The sequence below is a fragment of the Rasamsonia byssochlamydoides genome (genome assembly GCF_041956645.1).
Source record: "Rasamsonia byssochlamydoides strain NRRL 3658 unplaced genomic scaffold VTN77scaffold_46, whole genome shotgun sequence".
Classification (NCBI taxonomy): Eukaryota; Fungi; Ascomycota; class Eurotiomycetes; order Eurotiales; family Trichocomaceae; genus Rasamsonia; species Rasamsonia byssochlamydoides.
This window is the reverse complement of record NW_027192429.1, coordinates 1-17,819: the sequence shown is the minus strand read 5'-3', so window position 1 is coordinate 17,819 and position 17,819 is coordinate 1. Positions and strand designations below refer to the sequence as shown.

General features: G+C 49.7%; 6 protein-coding genes across 6 annotated transcripts; 2 read left to right on the top strand and 4 right to left on the bottom strand.

Moving 5' to 3' along the window:
- Positions 1–309: 309 nt before the first annotated feature.
- Positions 310–3,624, bottom strand: VTN77DRAFT_6091 (uncharacterized protein; the record flags this gene model as incomplete). Its single annotated transcript, XM_069422331.1, has 2 exons — positions 310–3,491; positions 3,561–3,624. The coding sequence occupies 2 exons, from the start codon at positions 3,622–3,624 to the stop codon at positions 310–312; spliced, it is 3,246 nt and encodes a 1,081-aa protein (XP_069276346.1).
- A 465-nt stretch (positions 3,625–4,089) lies between these two features.
- On the top strand, positions 4,090–4,387 carry VTN77DRAFT_6090 (uncharacterized protein; the record flags this gene model as incomplete). Its single annotated transcript, XM_069422330.1, has 3 exons — positions 4,090–4,152; positions 4,215–4,310; positions 4,367–4,387. 3 exons carry the CDS (start codon positions 4,090–4,092, stop codon positions 4,385–4,387), a joined length of 180 nt encoding a protein of 59 aa, XP_069276345.1.
- A 183-nt stretch (positions 4,388–4,570) lies between these two features.
- On the bottom strand, positions 4,571–7,886 carry VTN77DRAFT_6089 (uncharacterized protein; the record flags this gene model as incomplete). Its single annotated transcript, XM_069422328.1, has 2 exons — positions 4,571–7,384; positions 7,458–7,886. 2 exons carry the CDS (start codon positions 7,884–7,886, stop codon positions 4,571–4,573), a joined length of 3,243 nt encoding a protein of 1,080 aa, XP_069276344.1.
- Positions 7,887–8,240: 354 nt separating this feature from the next.
- VTN77DRAFT_6088 (uncharacterized protein) lies at positions 8,241–11,307 on the bottom strand (the record flags this gene model as incomplete). Its single annotated transcript, XM_069422327.1, has 6 exons — positions 8,241–8,324; positions 8,383–10,098; positions 10,147–10,610; positions 10,672–10,867; positions 10,919–10,969; positions 11,032–11,307. 6 exons carry the CDS (start codon positions 11,305–11,307, stop codon positions 8,241–8,243), a joined length of 2,787 nt encoding a protein of 928 aa, XP_069276343.1.
- Positions 11,308–11,852: 545 nt separating this feature from the next.
- VTN77DRAFT_6087 (uncharacterized protein) lies at positions 11,853–15,276 on the top strand (the record flags this gene model as incomplete). Its single annotated transcript, XM_069422326.1, has 5 exons — positions 11,853–12,159; positions 12,241–12,518; positions 12,569–12,694; positions 12,757–14,549; positions 14,622–15,276. The coding sequence occupies 5 exons, from the start codon at positions 11,853–11,855 to the stop codon at positions 15,274–15,276; spliced, it is 3,159 nt and encodes a 1,052-aa protein (XP_069276342.1).
- Positions 15,277–16,944: 1,668 nt separating this feature from the next.
- Positions 16,945–17,568, bottom strand: VTN77DRAFT_6086 (uncharacterized protein; the record flags this gene model as incomplete). Its single annotated transcript, XM_069422325.1, has 1 exon — positions 16,945–17,568. The coding sequence occupies one exon, from the start codon at positions 17,566–17,568 to the stop codon at positions 16,945–16,947; it is 624 nt and encodes a 207-aa protein (XP_069276341.1).
- Between the last annotated feature and the right edge of the window lie 251 nt (positions 17,569–17,819).

Here is a 17,819-nt window from a genome sequence, read left to right as displayed (position 1 = left end):
CCCCGTGCAGTTCGTGCCATACGTGCATTATTTACCCAGGCAGCCAAGCGGTCATCGAGCACAATATATCCAATCAGACATCAGACCTCCAACTGACGCCAACGCGACGCTTTATGCACCAAACCCGCAATGCAAGTGGGTATCATGAAGTTCAGATTTCAATTCCCAGAGAGAGAAAATGGAAAATATGAGAAGCAAGATTTTAGCCAACCGACCGTTGCGATGAATTCAGGGGGAAAAAGGAAAGGAAAGAAAGAAGAACGAATGGAACAGAAAGAGAAGCTGACATTGCACAGTCAGGTTCATCCTTCACTCTCTCCTCGCCGACCGTCGACTCTCAGTTGGCGACTCGGGTTCTTCGTCTACGAAGCGAACCATGGTTGCAAGTGAGCTCCGTCTGTTTGTATGTCTGGCAGATGTAGTCTTTTCAGTCACAAGAGCCGCCCGGAGGCGACTAGCAAATGGAGTGTACAGCGGAGTAGCAGGAGTTGTCGACACCTGTTGTGCCAATATTCTGGCTCGTGCGGCTCGCTTCGATGGAGAACTCAAGTATCCAGGGGTGGCGAGCGGCGTGGTGCTCTGTTGTTGCCCATCAGGCAACGACATCAGTTCACTGAAATGAAGCGTAGGCTCCGATTCGGGCATCATCCCAGGCCCGGGAGTATTGGGTTCCGTTATTATCGTATTGGACACCGTAGGCCCAGGAACTCCTCGCGCTTCGCGTTGTTGCCTCGTTTTCTCGGCCCAGTGCCGGAGCATATTCTTAAAATGCTTCCTTAGAGTCCGCTCATACATCGCGTCGGCAGTCTCCATGGTGCTGTGCAGCTGGAAAAGCCGAAGACTGAGCTTGCGAAGCTGTGCTGCCGCGAGTGCTGAAACGTGCACCAGGTCCACTCCGACGGCTTGTTCTTCAAGGGCGCGGTATTTCTTGGAGCTTTCGATCCACCGTGTAAGCAGGTGATAGGCAAGCTGCCGGTGATAGTAGACATCAGCGTCATGACAATCCTGTATTATCTTTGCTGCTTTTTGATGCCATCGCTGGATTAGTTCTGAGGCAATCTTGAGCGACTTGTCGCGTCTCATCTGCGCTGCCTGTTGCTCCATCTTGGCCAAGTGTTTAGCCTTGGCTCGCAAACAGGCCAAGGCACTCGAGGCAAGGTTGACTTTGACCATCCTTCGCACCTTCGCATAAGCTTCCTGACGACGTTTCTTGGACAAATCAACCGTGGCAAGGTGCCACCGTTTGATGGACTTCGTCGTCAAAAAGTAGAAACGAGCATCCTGGGCCCATCGTTCGAGCTTCTTCACATGCTGGTGTTTAGTTGTCCAAATAGTGAGTGCCTCCTGCTGGATTCGAGGAGCGTAGAATTCTGACGCAATATATTCTCGTTGACGTTGCAGTACGAGCTTTTCCCGCCAACAGGCGAGCTTAGATCGGAGCAACTCACGATCGTGATGCAAGCGATACTGCCTTTCCCTCTGCATCAATTGACTGGAGGTAGCACGAGCATTCAAAATAAAGATGGCAAATGTTTCTCGCATAATGCGCTGATCTCGGATTCGCTGCGCCAGGCGGAATCTCTCCGCCAAAACCCATTTATAAATCGCCTCCATCTTCAAGCGTTCCTCGATCCGCGCGGTCAGGGCGTGACAGCGTAATCGATCATTCCATGCAGTCCACGCATTACGCATGACTCGGAGTCGATCAACTTCTTTCGCTTGCTGCGCAGCTTTAGCACGCAGTATCCAATGGCCAAGAGCAGTCTGACGAATTCGTCTGTCTACCATGTCAGACACTCGAGCAGCAGCCGAAGCCAGACGGGCCTGAGCCCGCCATTCTTCGAGATCATTACTGAGAATCTTCCTTGTGTGTTTCGACTCTGCCTCTTTTTGAGCAGAGACCAGAGTCCGTGCTCGCTGTAACCAGGTCCGGAATGCGCATTGGAGGAGGTTGTGTCGATTCTGATGATCTATTTCTTGGTCACGCTCCCTTTGCGTTCGCAGAGCTCGAATCCAGCAGATTAGAGACCGTCTTTTAAGGTGATACTCGTACCATTCGGGAGCGGCTCGCCGAAAGTAAAAGTCCCAAAACCAACACCAATAATATTTCCTCTTCAGATTCGTAGTGTACACAGCCACCGCAGTCGCATCATCGCCCCGGATCTGCTGGAATTTCTTTTTCCAGGCATCCAAGAGTCTTTTCATGGCGAAACGTTGTGCCTTCAGCTCGTTCACGGCTGTTATCTCTCGCCACGCGTTGAAATATTTGATACTCAGAATATGCTGACGTGCTGCAGAGGTCCTTGCGAGTTGGTCCGAGGTCAACTGTGCCCAGTGAGTGAATGCTTTTGTCATAAGGTACAGATCTCGAGCTCGTGCAGCGCGCATTTCCAAATGCTTGAAGAAGCGCTCCGCATGAACGTTCTGGCGTTTCTGCTGTAAGGCGGCGCGCCACAAAACAAACGCCTGGTGAAGAAGTGTCATCCTATCCTTATTAGCAGCGAGGGCTTCCATAGCTCGATGGCTCTGCTGCAGGCGAACAGCCTTTTCAAACCATTGTATGAGAATTTGCCTAGCTGTCGCCCGTCTGCGATACATGTTGAAGGTTGATGCATCCCGTAGCAGATCCGAAAGACTAGGCCTGAAGGCCATTTCGTTCAGAACATCCGCGTTCTCAGTTGGCGCACGGTTGTCGATATTGGGAAGTGACTCTTCACTTCCCCTAGAACTGGACGACGAACTCCGAGAGTGAGAAGATCGAGCTGATGACGGGCTCAAGTGCCCATTAATAGTTCCCGGAAGAGGCGGAGGTCGAACGCCTTCTCCATTGATAGCAGCTTTTTCCTGGCCTTTGATAGTTTCTTTTAATGGATCTAGCCCATCCATCAACCTCCGTCCCATCTCCAAGAACTGGGCCAGCAGTTGATTTCTGTTCGGCGACTCAGCCCGTTCTCTGCGCTCAGAATTTTGCCTGGGTGGTTTTTCAGTCTCTGGGAACTCGGGCTTTCCAATCTGCAGTCGGGACATCGAAGACCGCGAACTTGGTCGATAGGCACTTCTTTGCGTGGCATCTTCGCCGACATCGTACATCGAATTGAAAGAAGCTCGTCTCCTTCTAGTTCTCTGCGTTGTATCCTCAGTTCGCGCCCTGTTGTGGTTGTCCAGGACCTCTCTTCGCTGGCCGTCTGCAGCTGCCGAATGAAACGAATGCTGCCCGCAATCCCGATTGTCCTCATCTTCGGTATCGTCCAACTCAAGGACGATTCCCATTTGTCGTAGCAGGTCCTCGAACTTTTCGAACAGCGACTGCCCGCGCAAGCCTTTGTTGCCCATCTTGAAGAGGAACCGCATGCAGACCTGATCCGGGTCCGCCTCGACCCCATGTTCTGCGAGGACCTCATCGTACGCCGCAAAGAGCGCACGAAAAGGGAGGCGCTCAACATCGGGCTTGCGCTCTGCGCGGGTAATGATCTGGTAGAGGAGACCGACATCTGTAACACGCAATGCATGTCAGAGGCACAAAGAGCCATTATGACGAGCTGGCAGATCCAGAAACTGACCTTGGTCGGAGAGAGACCGGTCCTCATCCAACAGGATTCCACGTTGAGGGGGGATTGGAGGCATCGAAAGTTTCGCGACCTAAAGCGCTTTTCGCTGACAAGGCATAGATGCGGAGGTTGTCCAGGGTCATCGCGGCGATTCGAAAGCACAGGCGATGGGTCTATAAAAGAAGGCGATGGCGCTGGCCATGTGTCTGCCTAGAACACTGGCAGCAGGGGATGACAGTGAAGGCCTGTTGTTCAAGCCAGCAACACCATAGTTGGTTGCTTTGTTGTTTCAACCGCCATTCTTAGGTATTGTTATTATCGCTTCTCTCATGCGTGTCGCGCCTAACAGTCGGGAATGCACGGTGGAGCAAGCCCTAGCCAATCACAGATTTTTTGCGATGATAGTTGTTTTCTCACGTGATGCAGCTCCACCACCAAGCGTCATTCTGGACCGGAAGCGGCTCTTCATGATGAGAAGGTGATCACAAGGGGCGTTGACATTAAAAGCTACATCATTTTGAGAAGGATTTCCCTCTGCAGGATGTCCGGAAGAGTCAGGCCCATCGAGAAGTTTGCCCAGGCTGTGGCTCAGTGCTCAGCAGAGGTCTGTCCTGCATGATCAGATCAATTTCAACGAATGCGGCCTTGACTAACCCTGCTTTGCAGGCTGCAGCCTATGGCAAATGCGTTGTTGCGGACTACAATGCCGTGCAGAAGGACATGTGTGCCAAGGAATTCATGAAACTAAAGGAGTGCTATCTGGTACCTCGCGTCGTCCTTCATTGTATCTAAGCGATTCACTAACCAGTATTCAATAGGCGGCGTCAAAGAAGAAATAAAGCTAGAGAAATTCAATCTACCTTCCCATTGTTTTTTAAATTTTTATTGATCTATTTGCATGGGATAGACATGTTTGACAGTGAACAGCTTTGATGATTGATACCCTTAAAACATAAAAAAACACATTCTATTCATGAAAATCTTGATACAGACAATTATGGACCGTAATGACCAGAGCTTTTCTACAGCTTCAACAGCCGCAGCAGGAATGTGGCTTTTTGTACCTCCTGTTCCTCTTCCATGATGAGGCCTTCTTCCTCTTTGCTGGGGATCTCACCATCAACTTGGGTCACCACATGCTTATCAAGAGGTCTTCGCAAGACCTTCTCAATAGCCTTTGCTTGCGTCACAAAGACCTCGCTTAGGCCGATGTTGTCAGGGTCAGAGAGCACTTTGTACTCCATTTTGATGTCATCTGTGGGAACCAGACCCGCCTTCTTCCTAAGTCGTTGCACTCGGTTGATGATTTCTCTGGCGAGACCCTCATGCGCGAGCTCCGGGTAGATATTGGCATCCAAGATGGTGAGGACATCGTCGTCGGTATTAGTCTCCATGCCTTTGGAAGAAACGTCGTCCTCCTTGATACCACGTTTGACCACGAGGTCCCCTTCGACCAGCTCGATGCCATCGACAAGCATCTTCTTGTTGATGACGAACTGCTTCACATCGTCACTGGTCAGAGACGGCAGAGCCTTCTTCACCTTCTGCGCATCCTTCTTCAACTTCTTTCCGAGGGTAGGCCAGTCAGCCGTGACGCGATATTGGACATTGTATTTAGCCTCATCGGATGACAAGACCAGGTCGCGGATATTCAATTCTTCCTGAATGTAAGTCTCCAGGGACTGGACATCGTCTAGGTATTGCTGGTCTTGATGGATCACCACCAGTGTCTTCAGAGGTGTCTTCAGACCGATGGAGCGCCGCTCTCGGGAGATACGAGCCAGCTCAATCACTTTCTGCATTCTGGCAACACGCCTCTCCACGACCTCATCAAACAACTCCTCACGGACTTCGGGGTAGGGAAGGAAGTGAACGCTGCGACTGTCCTCTCCCCGCAGAGCTTCCGGAATGTGTGGAAGAAGTCGCTGATAGATGGTATCAGTGATAAACGGCGTAAACGGGGCAAGACCCCTGACCAGAGTGTAGAGAACTTCGAATAGGGTGTTCAGGGCATGTTGCGTGTCATCAACGCCGAATTCACCCTTCAGGCGCTTTCTGTTAAATCTGATATACCAGTTCGTAGTGTTGTCGATCAGCTCAAGTAGCCGAGGCACGACCGTGTAGAGGCGATATCCAGCCATTTCCTGGTTGACAAACTTCAAGAGACTCTGGCAGCTTGCTAAGATCCAGCGATCCATCACGTTGGTGTTGGTTGCCTCGGCTTTGGGGTCGAAAACGTAGTCGATGCCCTCAACCTTCTTCAACAGAGCCACTTGGCCCTCAAAGAACTTGTAACTGTTCCAAAGTGGCAGGAGAACTTTGGCGACGATCTCCTTGACTCCGGATTCTTTAAACCTCAATGGTTCAGCTCGGACGACAGGAGAGTTGATCAGATAGAGTCTGAGGGCATCGGCACCGTAGCGCTCGATAATCAGACTGGGGTCAGGATAATTCTTCAATCTCTTCGACATCTTCTTGCCGTCTTCAGCAAGAACAATGCCGTTGACCACGCAGTTTTTGAAGGGGAGCTTGCCAAAAAGATGCGTGCCGAGAACCGCTAGGGTATAGAACCAGCCACGAGTCTGATCCAAACCCTCCGCAATGAAGTCTCCCGGAAAGCTCTGCTCAAACTTCTCTTTATTCTCGAAAGGATAATGCTGGCAGCCGTACGGCATGCTTCCGGATTCAAACCAACAATCGAAGACTTCGCTGACGCGACGAAGAACCCCCTTCCCTTGCTTGCTCGGGATCGTAATGTGATCCACCTTGTCGCGATGAAGGTCGGTAAGCTCTCCGGTATAGCCACTAAGCTGTCGAAGCTCTTCAACACTGCCGACAGCGACGATCTCCTTGAAATCGTCGCTCACCCAGAGAGGAATTGGGGTTCCCCAGTACCGGTTTCTTGACACATTCCAGTCCCTAGCATTCTGAATCCAGCTAGAAAACCGTCTCTCCTTCACAAATGAGGGAACCCAGTGCGACTCCTCAATTCCTTGAAGCATGGTAGGGATGATTGGACCGATCTTGACAAACCATGCCGGTACGGCTCGGTAAATCAGAGGGGTGTCAGACCGCCAGCAGAATGGATAGCTGTGGGTGATCTGTCCGTCAACAATCAAACGTCCGGTGCCCTTTAGATACTTGATGATCGCTTTATCCGCCGCTTTAACGTGAAGCCCGGCAAAGTCAGGAACCTCAGAGGTAAAGCAGCCTCTCTCGTCCACAGGATTGGGAGGCAGGCGAGTTTCATTGATAACACCATTCTCCACAGCGACCTTGTAGTCGTCCTCACCGAAGGCAGGTGCTTGGTGCACAATACCGACACCATCATCGGCAGTGACGTACGTGGCATTAAACACGCGGAAGCCGTAGTCTTTGAACTCCTCGTAAAAGTAATTGAAGAGAGGTTCGTATCGCCATCCCTTCATGTCAGAACCCTTGATACGGTCCACAATCTTGAACTTCGCTTTCTTGGGGTCCTTGTAGAGCGTTTTGAGTAAGGATTCGAGAAGGATATAGTTCTTTCCGGAAGCCTCGTCATGAATCTTTACATATTCGAAGTCTGGATGTGCCGCTAGGCCAGTGTGAGAAGGCAAAGTCCACGGCGTGGTCGTCCAGGCAAGCAAACACGTCTGAGGGTCGTCAAGAAGGGGAAAGGTGACTACAACAGCCGGGTCCTGGACGTCTTTGTAGTTTTGTTGCGCCTCAAAGTTGCTCAACGGCGTGTTCAGCGCAGTCGAGTATGGCATGACCCTGTAGCCACGATAGACGAGGCCTTTGTCAAACAACTGTTTGAACACCCACCATACCGACTCCATAAAGCTTGTGTTCATTGTCTAGTGTGAAAGAGACCAATTAGCAATCCAAACGAGACATCCCAGACTTCCCACTTCCCCATCACAGGCATACCTTGTAGTCATTGTCGAAATCAATCCATCGCCCAAGCCTCTCAATGGTCTGCCTCCACTCGCTCGCATATCTCATGACAATAGCTCTGCATTCTGCGTTGTAGGCTTCAATTCCCAGTTTCTCGACAGCCTCCAAACCAGACATTCCCAGCTTCTTGTCGATCTCGTATTCAATCGGCACCCCGTGGGTGTCCCACCCAAAACGTCGCTCCACATAATGGCCCTTCATAGACCAGTATCTGGGGATAATATCCTTGATTGTCGACGCGAGGAGATGGCCATAATGAGGGAGGCCGGTTGCGAAGGGAGGTCCATCGTAGAACGTATATGGTTTCCGGCCGCGGGACAATTCAACTTGGCGCTGGAAGGCATTGATCTCCTTCCACTTCTTGAGGATGATCTCCTCTTCAGCAGGGAAGTCGATCGACATGACGGGCGCGTTTGAAAGAAAGAAATGACAAGAAAATTGTGCCCGAGGTGTCAATTCGCGGGGCAGATATAGTACTAGAGTGAGTCACCCCGCCTTTTTTTTAGATTTTATCAGAGACTCAGTGTGGCTTGAATCCCCTCCGCCCTATGCAAGACAAGGACTTGGTCCGAGCGCCAAGGGAACGCCTCCGCCACTTTGCCACTATTCGCTCGAACAATCTACCCAGGTACTCCATACACTACTGCCATCAAGAACGATGATGTGGTTTGTCATTATATATATACTTTACGCCTCATTTTATAACATACGGGTATCTTGCCCCCTTCTTTGAGTTAATCAAAGGATTTGGGGATATCAATCCTCCTCACCATCTTCCTCTTCCTCTTCGTCCTCATCTTCGGCCTCTGAAACTTCTTCACCGAGTTCTTTCAAGCGTTTCTGTCCAATCGTTAGTGTAAATGCAGAGCCAAAGTACAATAGCTTTTGTGTCACCAACCTTGTCTTTGTTTCTCTTGGCTTCCAGGTCCGCGAAAACAATAAGAAGGTCCTCGAGCTCACTTTGTGCTTCCTTACGAGCTTTTTCTTTGCTTTCCACTTCGGATTTGGCCTTTTCGAGTGCTTCTTTAGCTTCCTTGAGGTCCTGCTCTAGTTTGCGGGCATGCTCCTCCGCCTCCTCTGCCCTTTCCTCAGCACGCTTGGTCCGTGCTTCCAACGTCGAGTACTTAGCTGAGTATTCTTCGTGTGCGGTTTGGAGGTCCTGAATGTGGTCCTTGCTGGCTTTTTCGAGGTTTGATTCCAAAGTTTGGATCGATTTCTTGAGATCGGCAACTTCAGCCTCATGACGTTGCCGTACCTTAGCGTTTTTCTTCTCGTAGTCCGCGGTGGTTTCCTTCAGCTGAGTGTCGATAGCTCGCAACTGTTCACCGTGCTGCTTAAGTAATTCATTCCTTTCTTGTCTGTGCTGTTCTTCCAGTTTCGACATTTCAGCTTCGTGATTTCTCTGAAGGGCCTCGTTGATTTGTTTTATTCGAGAGATCTCGAGACCAGTAGACTCCTTCGTTCTTCGGTGATCCAGCTGTTCTTGCTCCAGTTTCTGTTGCAAAGTGAGCAAATCTGATTCCAATTTTTGAATGGTCTGGTTTCGATCTTCGACTTCGGCCCGAAGAGTATCGACGAGTTCCCGTGATATCCCCTTTTGAATTCCATTCGCGACCACAGGTATTTCCAAGCCGGGATCTCGATCAATCGCACGTATCATACGGCTGAAGTTGTCCTTCAGGAATTCGATGAATGTTCGATCAAAAAATATTTCCGGAAGTCCACCATCATGATCTCCGCGTACTGTTTGGGGTAGGACTTCGAAATCGCGGACGAGAGGACATTCCCTCAGCTTGGTAATCTTGTCGATATACTGTTCTCTCCCAAGTCTACTGCTTAGCAGTTGATGCAGCGTCTCTCGTGGTATCGGAGAATCCTTGGATGAGAATTCGTATATGATCCCAAGGAGAATGGAACACAATCCTGGTACAAGAACATTGCCAAGGCGGCTTTGCTTAGTCTCCTGGATCAGACTTTGAATGATGCTTCCTTCCCCAAGGAAATCATTGACGACATCTGGGTCCTCGAAAAGCCACCCGCACAGCAGCATGAGATATCCGATAGACATTCTCTCATCATCGCCTCTCTGCATCCCAGTAATCAAGTTGCCCGCTATCGTCTGAACGCATGTGATAACCTCTTCACCGTTCTCTGCGTTTCCTTCGGTGACTTTCATAGCTAGAGCTTTCGCCTCCGGATCTTCGAAAATAAGATGGAACATGAGAACAGAAGCCATCCATTTCCGATAGGGATCAGCATTTCCCCGAGGATCTGGCGCTTCTAACAAGACAGACAAGATATTTGGGATCTGGTCATTCCCACTGACATGACCCTCAATTGCTCTGCGCAGAACGTGAATGCGGATCCCAGAATGCTTCGCGAAGAAAGCCTTGATACATTCGCAAGCGGCAAGGCGTGCGTCCAAAATGTAAAGGGGCGCCGGCTCAAGCGTTAATCTGAGTAAGGCTTCGATAACGTTTATCTTCCGTGGTTTAGAGTCGCCGTTAGACAGCTTATCCTGGCCAGCATGGGGATTCCAAGAAACCTCAATGTCTGCAAATTTTTCCTGCAACGTCGAGTTGCCGCTAATTAAATCGGCGCATGTTGCCAAAGCCTACGGTAGGTTAGTGTTAGGTCGATACGTAACACCTGCAAGACAAACCTTTGCTGCGATGTTCACATCGAAATCTTTGCTAAATGCTATGCGTAATACCTGCTCCATGATGCCATTTTGCCAGAACGCGGTCTGGTTGACAGGAGTAGTAACCGCACCTCTAACTAGGAATAGTTGTATAATGGTTAGTAAACCCCAAAGATTCTTGTCTCGACGAGCAAGAACCCAGGGTGGAATTTCTTCCTCTGTTTCCTGCGCCCTGGTGGCATCGCTAAGAAGCGTTGCAAGCTTCTTTACACAGCCTGTTTCCCTGAAATAGGACTGGTTTGAAACATTGAGTCGCAGAAGATTGGCTAACAGTGAGAGGCAATCTTCAACCACCTCAGACCCTTGGGATAAAGAACCTTCCGCCTCAATCAACGAAAATATCCGCTCGAAAGCATTTTCAAAGGCGACAAGTTTCTGGAGTTCGGCCGACGAAGGAGTGAGGGCAATGAGAAGTACAAGAGCCTCTGAAGACAACACGTACGTTAGCTGGACTGCAAATACACTTGCTTGAGGAACCATCCATACCATTTCGTACGGGCTCTCTAGCATCACTAAGTACATTCACAAGCCTCGATATCCCCAAAGGAGCGGTAAAAATACACTCTTGGGTCCTATCTGGTCGTGCGGCGGAAATTTGGGATATTAGCTGTAGGGAATACAGCCGAGAGTAAAAGTCCCGACTATCAAGGAGATCGAGCAGCGCAGTGATATTGTCTTGGCGCTTTCAATTTTATTAATAAACACGTCAAGGATAATGGACCAGGAGGCGTACTTGTGTGAACTCATCCGCAAGCCAGAGAACAATTTCATCCGACGCTTCAGGCTGTTCAGACATGTCAATCACACAGGATGTCCATTTGCAATCACACAAAGGCAAGGACGAACGCTGTTCTCATCGGGAGCAAATAGCATCAACAGAGTCTCCAAGACCACCTTGATAGTATCGACATCCTCTGCATCTCTTCGGAGGCTATTGATCAGATCCCGCAACGCGCCTGAAGCGACAGAGGCAGGGTAGGTTTTGGCAAAGCTTCTTAAACCGAGGATCGCAGCCCGTCGATCTTCCAGCAGGGTGGCATTTTGTAGTCTACTACTCAGCGTATTTATCGTATCTGTGGCCGTCTGTTTGGCCGGCGCCTGCGATTCAAGGATTCGAAACATGGTGGCGGTCACGAACTGTCATGGTCACCGCAGACCCAGAACGTCGTGATTGACAGGCATTGAACAACGATGTAAAAAGAATTATTACAAAAGAAACGAAAGAAGCTATCGTGGTCTGCGGAACAACAAGCGAGCTGTACTCTTGCCCAAGGCCAGGTAATAGTTCGATGCATGTGCCTGGCAGCCAGCGCCTGCGCCCAGTGCCACCGGGTGGGCGATGCCAGAAACGGGATGGCTTCGATGGGTCTGCGGGAGCCTGGCACGGGAAAACCTTTGGCCGAGCGTGATCTGCATCGCAAACCCTTCCAGTCTCCGCAGTGCTTTGCTTTTCAATTGCCATTATCGCCGTCGCCATCGCTCATGTCCTCGGGTCTTGAGACCAGAGGTTCCCCATGTTTTCGACGCGGCTGCCATATTTTCAGAATTAAGTCTCCATCTTTGGAGATTTTCCTTCATCGTCTTTCGAACCCGTCAATGGGACAGCCTGGCCAAACAGCCTAAGTAACGAGAACTCAGAAAAAAGAGGCTGCTGCACGTCAAATATCATGGGTGTCCCAGCGCTGTTCAGATGGCTGTCTGCCAAGTATCCCAAGATCATCTCCCCCGTGATCGAGGAGCAGCCATATGAGGTTAACGGTGAAGTTATACCTGTCGATACGACACGCCCGAATCCAAATGGCGAAGAAATGGATAATCTGTACCTGGATATGAACGGTATTGTTCATCCATGTACACATCCAGAGGGAAAGCCAGCGCCTGCGAATGAGCAGGAGATGATGCTGGAGATTTTCAAGTACACGGACAGGGTTGTCAATATGGTCCGCCCGAGGAAACTCTTAATGATCGCTGTCGGTATGTACATGGTCCAACTATCCTCACTCGATTTTCTTGTTTGTAATTGCTGAGAGATGCTAACGTGTTTTGCCTGTTTAGATGGTGTGGCGCCACGTGCAAAGATGAACCAACAACGCTCCCGTCGATTTCGTTCCGCCCAAGAGGCCAAAGAGGCAGATGAGAAAAGGGAAGAATTCCGGAAATTACTAGCAAAGCAGAATGGCACCAGCGAGGACGACGACCTCCAGGAACATGTCATCAAGAAGACATGGGATAGCAATGTGATTACGCCAGGAACCCCGTTCATGGATATACTGGCAGCTTCCTTACGGTATTGGGTTGCGTACAAACTCAACACCGATCCAGCATGGGAAAAGGTATGCACGAGGCAACATACTTCTCAAACGCTTTTACTGACTTCATACAGTTGAAAGTGATTATATCAGATGCCACCGTTCCTGGAGAAGGAGAGCACAAGATTATGGAATTCATTCGATCGCAGAGAGCATCGCCAGACCATGACCCCAACACTCGTCATGTTATGTATGGACTGGTTAGTATCTCGATTTATTTTCTTTCCCCCTCATGCCTACAACATGCTGATGGACTGGACAGGATGCCGATTTGATCATGTTGGGTCTCGCCACGCATGAGCCACACTTTCGAGTTCTTCGAGAGGACGTTTTCTTCCAGGAGTCGAAGCCCCGGACCTGCCAACTCTGTGGTCAGACAGGCCATAAAGCCGAGGAATGCAGGGGTCGGGCAAAAGAGAAAAGCGGTGACTTTGATGAGAAGCAGAAAGCAACCACGCTCAAGCCATTTATCTGGCTGCACGTATCCGTTCTTCGAGAGTATCTAGCCGCCGAACTCTATGTGCCACAACAGCCGTTTCCGTTTGACCTAGAGCGGGCGCTGGATGACTGGGTTTTCATGTGTTTCTTCGTTGGGAATGATTTCTTACCGCACCTGCCATCACTTGACATTCGTGAAAACGGCATCGATACGCTGATCGCCATATGGCGTGATAATATTCCGCTTATGGGTGGATACGTCACCAAGGATGGAACTGTCAATTTTAAACGTGCGCAGCTGATTTTACAAGGTCTTGCAAAACAAGAAGATGCTATCTTCCGTCGCCGGCGTCAAGTAGAGGAAAGAAAACTCGCGAATGAGCGACGGCGCAAGCAAGAAGAAAAGATGCGGAACGAAGAACGTGCTCGGAAACGAAGAAGAAGCTCCCCAAGTTACGAAAGTTACGAGTCTCCGACTGGCAACTCTGGCAACAAGTCTCGTGGAGGTGATTTTGCCGCCCCGAGCGATGTGCCTCTTATTACGCCTAGCCGGGGACACTTATCAAAAGAGACAAGGGAGTTAACCCATAGCTTGGTTGTCAATCGTGGGGCCATTTATAAGGCCAACATGGCCAATAAAAGCGCCGCTGCGGCACTCAAAAGCCAGTTGCTCAAAGGTGCTCAAGGCGACACCGACCTAGCCAACAGCGCCTCGAATGGAAATGACGCTCCCGACGACACACCAGAGCAGACGTCGCCATCTATCCTTGGTAAAAGGAAAGCCGAAATCATGGAAGACGAAGATGACATAGAAACGGGGACTCCCGGAAGAGACTCGCCGCCTCCTCTCAAGGAGGAAGACGAACTCCCTCCGGATACTGTTCGATTGTGGGAGGAAGGATATGCCGATCGATACTATGAACAAAAGTTCGGTGCTGATCCTAAGGATCTTGAGTTCCGGCATAAAGTTGCAAGGGCATATGCTGAGGGCCTTCAGTGGGTGCTCCTGTACTACTTCCAGGGCTGCCCTTCTTGGACTTGGTACTACCCGTATCACTACGCTCCTTTCGCAGCCGATTTCGTCGACATTGGCGATATGGAAGTGCATTTCGAAAAAGGTAAACCTTTCAAGCCTTTCGAGCAGTTGATGGGGGTTCTGCCGGCATCTTCGAACCATGCCCTACCAGAGATCTTCCATGATCTCATGGTCGACCCCAACAGCGAGATTATCGACTTTTACCCGGAAGAGTTTGAAATCGACTTGAATGGCAAGAAGTTTGCCTGGCAAGGTGTGGTCCTGCTGCCATTCATCGATGAGAAACGGTTGCTGGCCGCCATGGAAAAGAAGTATCCTCTTCTGACCGAGGAAGAGAAGGCCCGCAATACAGAGGGAAGGGATATACTCCTGATATCAGATCGGCATCCTCTCTACAAAGAGCTGGCTACAAATTTCTATTCCAAGAAGCAAGGCGCCCCGAAATACAAGCTGAACACGCGTATTAGCGGAGGCTTGGCTGGTAAGGTCGAACGCCACGAGAACTACATTCCCCACAGTTCTTTAGTGGCCCCTTTCGAGGATGACAATATGCCAGTCATCGAGGATGATCGATCCATGACGTATGCATAACTACCCCCTGCCTCGTCTCTTACCTCTCGATGATCTGACTCTTGCTAACTAATACTTGACAGGGTTTATTACGAGATCCCCAAGTCCGTCCACACCCACAAGTCTATGCTCCTTCGAGGGGTGAAATTTCCGCCTCCCAAGTTGGATCAAGCAGAAATTCAAATGGTGAAGTCGAAAGCCCAGCACATCGGCCGCTCGTTCGGAGGAGCTCCTCTACGCAATGGTAACGGAGGCGGTAGAGGTGGTCGGATGAACTACACCGCTGACAGGCCAAATCCCTTCGCCGCGCATCTTGATCCTGCTTTCGTACCTCCGGCTCAAGTTGCTGGTGCCCCAATACCAGCTCCTGGCTGGGCTCCGCCACCTCCTGGCTTTGCAGGATACTCCTGGGGCCCCCCACCCCCACCGCGGGGCGGCGGCCCTGATTCCTACCGTCCTCAGTATCCTCCTGGTCCTCCTCCGCCGCCTCAGAGTCATCAAAATGCGGGCTTCTACGGCCAAGTTGGTGGCTACAGTTACCAGCAACAGGGCCCTCAAGGTTACTCCAGCCAATCCTCTTATTATCAGCAACGAAGTTACTACAACGGTCAGCAAGCTGGATCCAGCTATAACGACCGTCGGGACAGCAACAACTATCGTGGAGGACATTACGAGCCCCCTCGACAGGGCCGTGATAGCTATCCTCCAAGGCGCAATGACGGATATGGCCGTTACTGAACTTTTTTTTTTGGTTTCTGGTTACAGGCGAAATGGGGGAAAAATGGGGACCTAGGTCTGTATTTATTCGGGAGTTCAGGATTAAAAAATGACCAATGCATAGTCTGGGCTGTCTGCCCAATTGTGTGTGAAGTACGGAGTACCTTCATTAACGCTCGTAATATTGGAACATGGTAGACTTGTACATACGTACATACAGTACCTAGGTATACCGTAAGTTGTGGAGTTACCTTATAAGGTATAGTGATCATGTGATATGACCATTCTAGGTTAGGCACTATACTCGCCACTTTATTGACAGAAATTTTAAACTATCTGCCCCTCCCCCTAGTTTAATATTCCCTCTCTAATATCCCTAGTTTCCTCTAATTTGTTACTAGACCCAGCATTTCCTTATCCCGTGAGGGCTGGTATTTTATAACAAGAGATTACGACTTAGCCATCGTGGAGTAGGCGATACAATGTTGTAACGACAGAGAAGTAGACTTAGTAATGGAACATGGGGGTGGATTCCGAAGAGAATGGATTGCTGAATCTCTAGAAAGAAGCCCCAAAGGGAGATGTTCTATATACTGGCTCATGACCCTGCTTCTACCCTGCGTTTGGCAACCTTGCACCTCGAGTCTGTTGAGTTCTACTTGTATGGCTGTAATGGTGGTCTGCGCTAACCATTACAACATCCTCTCTTTTCTACCATAATACCACCTAACTAGAATGCAAAGCAACCCTTATTAAGAATTTCAAGGAGACTGACTTAGGTAAGCAAATAAGATGCAGTTACCAAAATGGGGTAAACTGGCCTTGGCTAGGTTGCTGCCTGCTATCTTAGGCCTGTTAAGTCGATAGTAGGGTCCTGGGTTCAGAAACACGGCGGCTAGATTCGGCCACATAAATCATAAACACCAGCTTCTCAATCATGGCATCATCTGCTGTACAAAGTACGGAGTACGGAGTATCTCTGGGTGATGGTGAAAAGGGCATGGAAGTTTGTGGCCTCTGCTGCTCATTTTTCGTGGTACTTCCGCCTTAATTTTTGCTGCTTTATGGTCACCCCAGGATCAAATTACATCGCCTCCAAGCAGTCTAGTGCTGCAGGCAGCACAGAGGCTTCAGCTCTTCTCTGCCATTAGGAAAATGGCTATATAACATTGTCATAGATCCCTCCTGGCAAACTGTCTCCAGTGAATATTCATATATGGCACAGAGTGCCCACCCAGTATGGATACTCTTCTTGCCATCCATTGCTTTTCAGCGCTCAAAGAAGACACTGATAGAAAAGCAGAACCCGTCATTTCTCAACAGCAGTCATGATAGCAGGAAATCAAAAAGAATGCATACGGAACTTCCATATTGCCAGCCTAATAGATCAAGACTCAAGTCGGGTGTGAGAGGTCATTATGACTCATGCTAGGAATCCACGAGCTCTCATTGCGGAGACCCGGGCGACTTTCTCGACTCAAGTCGAGAGAGAGTCTGCCAGAGGCTTGCGCTCACTCCTCCTCTCCTACCGCCTGACCATCCTCCATCTCTTTGTCAAGCACATGAGAACCTCTTAGGTTTCGAGAAACATAGACGCGAAGGGGGGATGAATCGAACTTCCCTTTGAGTCAATAGACTCCTCGCGTTCTTATCGAGTTAGATTAGCTATTAGTCCACAGATTACCATGTTCAAGGCCTATCTATTATCAGACACTGGAAAGAACCGTCTTCGTCCTCTATCCAGTCACACTCTATGACATCATCATTATCATCATCAAACTCGTCATAAACATCCGCAGCACCGCTCAGAGCTGCGATACGGTGCAGAAACCATTGCATCTCCAGTAATGCAAAACTCGGGAGAGGATGACTATCAGGATTTTCGGTATGGAGTGTAATAATATCACCCGAACGTATTGGTGTCATGTTTTCGCAATTCCATAACCTGATGTTCTCTGGCAATCCATCGAGGTTGCCCGGGAAAGAAGGTTTCGACGACGGGAAAACTCCTCCTTCAACCCTCTTATATTGACGCAACCAGAAGAATTGGACATTCAGAGACTTTCTATCACAAGACAGTTCCAAGGGTTTCAACGCAAAAAAAGCGGCTCCCCAGAGGACATGGACAGTCGAGGTCAATGTAATCAAGTTCTGGCAAACTTCTGTTCTCTGTTCAGTAAAAATGGCCTTTTTCCATTCCTCAACACGACTTTTGGACCAGAATAGGTCCATTATCCACCAGAAGCTGTCCTTTGGAGTAACGTCTTTCATTGAAAATGGATAAATATGCGCAACATTTATAGGGCCTCCCATTCTCGTTACGATGCACTTCTTCTTGTCTCGTTGGATGCACTAGAATTCATAAAGTCTGGGATGAACCTACAAGCTCTCTTACTCCCTGTGACCGCCCTGTTGTTGTTGGTGATGACTGCTCTGAACTTACAGTCTGCCGGATGGAACCTGAAGATTGAAGTGAAGAGACACGTCTGTACGTTGGGGTTACCAGAGGGACTTGGGCAGGCAATGCACTGGGTGGCAGGGAAGATGGCTGAGAGCGCCGGGGG